The sequence below is a fragment of the Microcaecilia unicolor genome, chromosome 3, assembly GCF_901765095.1.
Source record: "Microcaecilia unicolor chromosome 3, aMicUni1.1, whole genome shotgun sequence".
Taxonomy (NCBI): domain Eukaryota; kingdom Metazoa; phylum Chordata; class Amphibia; order Gymnophiona; family Siphonopidae; genus Microcaecilia; species Microcaecilia unicolor.
Window position 1 is genome coordinate 241,399,950 of NC_044033.1, and position 6,272 is coordinate 241,406,221.

Consider the following 6,272-nt stretch of genomic DNA (forward strand, 5'->3'; position numbering starts at 1 on the left):
TAATTGATGCTATTTGTGAGATAATGGGACAATATTTTTCATTCTCAGATGTGGACGTGTGTATGAAATGCCCAGAGAACCAATGGCCCAATCAGAATAGGGATGCCTGCATCCCGAAAGTGATAACCTTCCTGACCTATGAAGAGCCTTTGGGGATAACTTTGACTTTCATCTGTATTTTATTAATTCTCATTAATACTGTCATTTTGGGGATCTTTATTCATTACAAAGATACCCCTATAGTGAAAGCCAACAACCAAGAACTCAGTTACATTCTCCTCATCTCCATCATGCTCTGCTTCCTCTGCTCCTTGATTTTCATCAGCCACCCTGACAAAGTGACTTGTGTTCTCAGACAGACTGCCTTTGTGATCAGTTTCTCCATTGCCCTCTCCTCTGTATTGGCAAAAACCATCAATGTTTTCATGGCTTTTCATGCCATCAAGCCTGGAAGCAAGCTCCGGAAATGGATGGGTTCCAGGGTCTCAGTTTCTATAGTCCTTTTCTGTTCCCTTATTCAAACTGTTCTGTGTCTTGTCTGGTTGTTCACTGCTCCCCCATTCCCATATCTTAATATGAAAACAGAAATTGGAACAATAATAATTGAATGTAATGAAGGGTCAATAGTTGCATTTTACTGTGTTCTGGGTTACCTGGGATTTCTGGCTGGTGTCAGTTTCATTGTAGCTTTCCTAGCAAGAAATCTACCTGATAGTTTCAATGAGGCCAAGTACATCACCTTCAGCATGCTGGTGTTCTGCAGTGTCTGGGTCTCCTTCATCCCAACATACCTGAGTACCAAGGGCAAATACATGGTGGCAGTGGAGATATTTGCTATCCTGGCCTCCAGTGCTGGACTTCTGGGCTGTATCTTTTTCCCTAAGTGCTATATTATTCTGCTGAGACCTGAAAGGAACAGCAGAAAATGCTTATCAAAAAACTAGAATTATTAATATTTGTGTAAAGAATGGTTTAATTTAAATATTGTTATCAGCTATTGGGCTAGTCCAAGTTGAATATTGATTTTTTTAACCCAGAAACTGCATCATTGGTTGAGGCCATCCTAACTTTCATGTATTTTATATTATAACTAAAATGAGATATTATCACAATTTGAATATAAAATTAAGTAGATAGAGTGGTCAATAATAAAGTTGTTGGTGATATCTTTTTATTGGAATAAATAGATTTCTAAATCTTCCTCCACAGATCAGGGAAACAATACACTAACACTTGGAGGCTATTTAGGAAAGGAGAAGGGACTGATACATTGCCTTTCTGTGGTTACAATCAAATCAATTTATATATTATATACAGTTACTTATTTTGTACCTGGAGCAATAGAAGGTTAATTGGCTCCTTTTTAAAAGAGATAGACATCCAAAAATTGACAAACGTCAGCATTTGGACGTTTATCTCACAGAAACGTCCAAATCAGTATTATCAAAACCTCTTTTTGGACGTCTTTCTCTGAAGTCAGTCAGAAGGATGTCCAGATCTCAAGGAGGGCATGCCAGGGGCATTTTCAAGGTGGGACCTGGGCATTCCTAAGACTTGGATGTCTTTCAGCTATAATGGAACAAAGCAAAAACGTCCAGGGCTAAAACTTTTTGCGCTGGACCTGTTTTTATTACAAATACGGCACAAAAAGGTGTCCCAAATGGCCAGATGACCACTGGATGGAATCAGGAATGGCCTCCCCTTACTCCCCCAGTGGTCACTAACCCCTTCCCACCTCCAAAAAGTGTGTTGAAGAACATTACTTGCCAGCCTCAGATGTCATACTCAGGTCCATTACAGCAGCATGCAGGTCCCTGGAGTAGTTTAGTAGTAGGTGCAGTGCACTTCAGACAGGTGGACCCAAGTCCATAACCCCACTACCTGTTCACTTGTGGAGGAAACTGTGAGGCCTCCAAAGCTTACCAGAAACTCACTGTACCCACATATAGGTGCCCCCTTCACCCGTAAGGTCTATGGTAGTGGTGTACAGTTGGGGTAGTGGATTTTGGGTGGGTTTTGGTGGGCTCAGCACACAAGGTAAGGGAGCAATGGTCAGATGTGTACCTGGGAGCATTTTATGAAGTCCACTGCAGTGCCCCCTAGGGTGCCCTATTGCTGTCCTGGGATGTCAGGGGGACCAGTCTACTAAAAATGCTGGCTCCTCCTACATCCCAATGGCTTGATTTTGGACATTTTACACTTGGATGTTTTTTTTCGAAAATGGCCGAAAAACAAAGACGTCCAAATCACAAAATGTCCAAATCACAGGACATCCATAGTATTTTCTTACACAAAAGATAGACGTCCATCTTTTTCGAAAATGACCTTCTTTCCTGTTCAGAATTTGGATGTCTTTGTAAAACATCCAAATACTGATTTAGAGGTTTCTTTTGAAAATGCCCCTCCACGTAACTTGCCCAGAGTTGCAAGGAGCTGTAGGGGGAATTGAACCCAATTCCCCTAATTCTTAGCCCACTGTACTAACTATTAGGCTCCTCCTCCACTCTAAGCTTCATTAACTGCGAACATGAAAATTCAATTGTACTGATAGTTAATATGATACCTTAGCAGCTATTACACATTAATTGTGACAGTTACTCCAGAGTAGATGGATAAACTCACTGCATTAATAACCTTTTCATTTAAATAGCTCAGTCAGCTTTTGGTTGCTTACAAATGTCTTTAAAAGTCAATAAAAGACAGCGGCTGTTGTATATAAAAGAGGTGATGGGACAGATTATCTTTTTCAAAGACATGGAGAAGTAGAGTAGTCTGGTGGTTAGAGTACTGGCCTGACCTCCAAAGAAGGCTGGCCCAAATCCTGCTGCTCCTTATGATCTTGGGCAAGTCACTTAACCTTCCATTGCCCTGAACAGGTCCTGATGGTTAAATGGTACTTAACAGTCTTTCAAGCAGGTAGAAAAAGCGATGGCCAAAGTCAGAAAGATGCTTGGGTGCATAAAGAGAGGAATGACCAGCAGGAAAAAAGAGGTAATAGTGCCGTTGTATAAGTCTCTGGTGAGTCCCCATTTGGAGTACTGCATGCAGTTCTGTAGACCGCACCTATGGAAAGATATAAACAGGATGGAGTCGGTCCAGAGGGCGGCTAGGAAATTAGTAAGCAGTCTTGAATGCAAAAATTATAGGGACAGGCTTATGAACCTCAACATGTATACGCTGGAAGAGAGGAGGGAGAGAGGAGACATGATAGAAATGTTTAAATATCTCAAGGGCATTTATGTACAGGAAGAGAGCCTTTTTCAAATGAAGGAGAGCTCTGGAATGAGGGGACATACGACAAAGTTGAGAGAAAATAAGCTTAGGAGTAACCTAAGGAAATACTATTTCACAGAAAGGCTAGTGGAGGCGTGGAATGGCCTCCCGGTGGAGGTGGTGGAGTCAAGGACTGTTCCAGAATTTAAAAAGGCATGGGATAAGCATGTGGGATCGCTTAGGAACAGGAAGAATTAGGGGTTACAGAGGATGGGCAGACTGGATGGGTCATATGGCCTTTATCTGCCGTTATGTTTCTATGTGTTCTAACAGAAATACAGAAAAACAAGGACCTTGCAGAGAAAATCACACTCAAGAAACAGCGACACAATAAAACAATGATACTTTATGATCTAGAAGATTTATTGAAGATTCATTGAACAGCATTACACTCTACTCAACATGGCCGTGTTTCGGCCAGTGGCCTGCCTAAGGAGTCTATATATAAGAACATCAAAATCACATAAATATGTAAAAGCAGTGAAAATAATTATGAAAAGTAAAAACAATGTGTATATAAACTACAAAATGTTGTAAATGCTAAAAAGTAAAGTGACAGAGAAAAAACAAGAAATAAAGCCAACATTAAGATTACATTATTATCATCATATAAAAAATAAACATCAAAATGACAATGAATGAAATAAAAGAATATAAACATTAATCATCTTCACAACTTATGGATATAAAATAAACCATAAAATAATTTTTTTTAACTCTTTATTTATAGCTTTTAACAAACATAATTCATTTTTATGAGTGTCAATACACAAAAAGAAAAAGTAATTCACATGTAACCTTACATCTAATGTCGAAATTTTCTTCTTACTATCGTCCACAATATTACAGTAAATAGTGATCTAAGATAAGGAAATAAATTATCCTGCTTATTTTAAGCAGTTACATCACAAATTAACTAAGGAAGGTCCTTCCAAGTGGTTAACTCTAGCCTGCTATACAGTGGTACATATGGGATTAGACTTGTACACTAACCTCTTTGCTAATTAGAAATTCTTCTAACTGCTTTGGGTCAAAGAATTGATATTGCTTTGATTGAAATTTTACTCTACAAACACAGGGAAACCGCAGAAGGAAGTCCGCTCCCACAGGGCCGTGCCAAGGGTCTCTGGCGCCCCCCTGCAGACTATCAGTTGCCGCCCCCCCCCCCCCCCCCCCCCCCGGTGAAAATGATCGCTCACCACTTACCACACTGACAGGAATTGTCAGCAATATTCTTAGAAACAAATTGCTATACATTGCAAAATAAGATAGCAGATGTAAATTCTCAAAGTGGACATATTCCAAACACTAAAATGAAAATAAAATGATTTTTTTTCTACCTTTGTTGTCTGGTGACTTTCTTTTTCTGATCATGCTGGCCCAGTATCTGATTCTGCGGCTATCTGTCCTCTTAACTCCGTTTCCAGGGCTTCCTTTCCATTTATTTCTTTCCTTTCCTCCTTTCTTCTTCATTTCTGGTCCTCAGCTTCTGCCTATTTTCTTCATCCATGTGCAATTTTTCTCCTCTTTTCCTTTTTCCCTCATTTCATCTCCTTTATCTCTCTTCCCTCCCCTTTATGTCCAGCAGTTTCTCCTCTCTCCCTGAGCCCTGCCCTGCAATCCATATCCATCCATGCCCATCTGTCCCCTGCCCCCTCCATTCATCCCTATCCAGCAATTCCCTTCTCTCCCTGAGCCCTACCCTCCCATCAATCCATGCCCATCTGTCCCTTGCCCCCTCCATTCATCTCTGACCCTATCCAGCAATTTCCCTCTCTCCCTGAGCCCTGCCCTCGCAATCCATGCCCATCCATGCTCCTCTGTCCCCTGCCCCCTCCATTCACCCTATCCAGCAATTCCCCTCTCTCCCTGAGCCCTGCCCTGCAATCCATATCCATCCATGCCCATCTGTCCCCTGCCCCCTTCATTCATCCCTATCCAGCAATTCCCTTCTCTCCCTGAGCCCTACCCTCCCATCAATCCATGCCCATCTGTCCCTTGCCCCCTCCATTCATCTCTGACCCTATCCAGCAATTTCCCTCTCTCCCTGAGCCCTGCCCTCCCAATCCATGCCCATCCATGCTCCTCTGTCCCCTGCCCCCTCCATTCACCCTATCCAGCAATTCTCCTCTCTCCCTGAGCCCTGCCCTGCAATCCATATCCATCCATGCCCCTCTGTCCCCTGCCCCCTCCATTCATCCCTATCCAACAATTCCCCTCTCTCCCTGAGCCCTACCCTCCCATCAATCCATGCCCATCTGTCCCTTGCCCCCTCCATTTATCCCTGACCCTATCCAGCAATTCCTCTCTCTCCCTTCCATGAACCCTGCCCTTGCATGCTCCTCTCTCTCCCCTGCACTCCGGCAACTATTCCCTTTTTTTTTTTTTCTTTTAATTTTACCTCCATGTCCACCCGGCAGCGCAGCGTCAGTGCAGGAGGCGGCGCTCCCGACGTGTCTAGCCTTCCCCTTCGCTCATGTTCCGCCTTCTTCTGACGTCAAGGAAATGACGTCAGAAGAAGGCGGAACATGAGCGAAGGGGAAGGCTAGACCGGGAGCGCCGCCTCCTGCACTGACGCTGCGCTGCCGGACGGAGGTAAAATTAAAAGTATTAAAAAAAGAAAAAGGGATCTTGCTGCAGGAGAGAAGAGAGCGCCGGCAGTTGGGCAATGGGAGTGGGAGGGCGAGGAGGTAAGCATGGTGCGGCGGCGCCCCCCAAATGACTGCGCCCCCCCTGCCATGCTTACCTCGCTTACCGTATTGGCACGGCCCTGCGCTCCCACTGCTACTGTTCTAGCCCGCAGCAGTAGGAACCTCTTATGCCTCCTCTGCGTTTCCCTGGAAAGATCTGGAAAGACCCTTATCTTTAAACCCATAAACTCTGAATCTAAATGCCTTAGAGATAGTTTGAGAACTGCATCTCTATCCATTTCTAACGCAAACGTTGCAAGCAGTGTAGTTCTCTGTGTAATTACTTCAAGAGATGTTTCCATGAATGCA

At 43.3% G+C, this 6,272-nt stretch overlaps 1 protein-coding gene across 1 annotated transcript in view; it reads left to right on the forward strand.

Moving 5' to 3' along the window:
• Positions 1–944, forward strand: part of LOC115464509 (vomeronasal type-2 receptor 26-like) — a 60,600-nt gene extending 59,656 nt beyond the window's left edge. Inside the window, exon 5 of the mRNA XM_030194875.1 lies at positions 49–944. Coding sequence (XP_030050735.1) covers positions 49–944 — 896 coding nt within the window. The remainder of the gene's footprint in view (positions 1–48) is intronic.
• Positions 945–6,272: the final 5,328 nt, after the last annotated feature.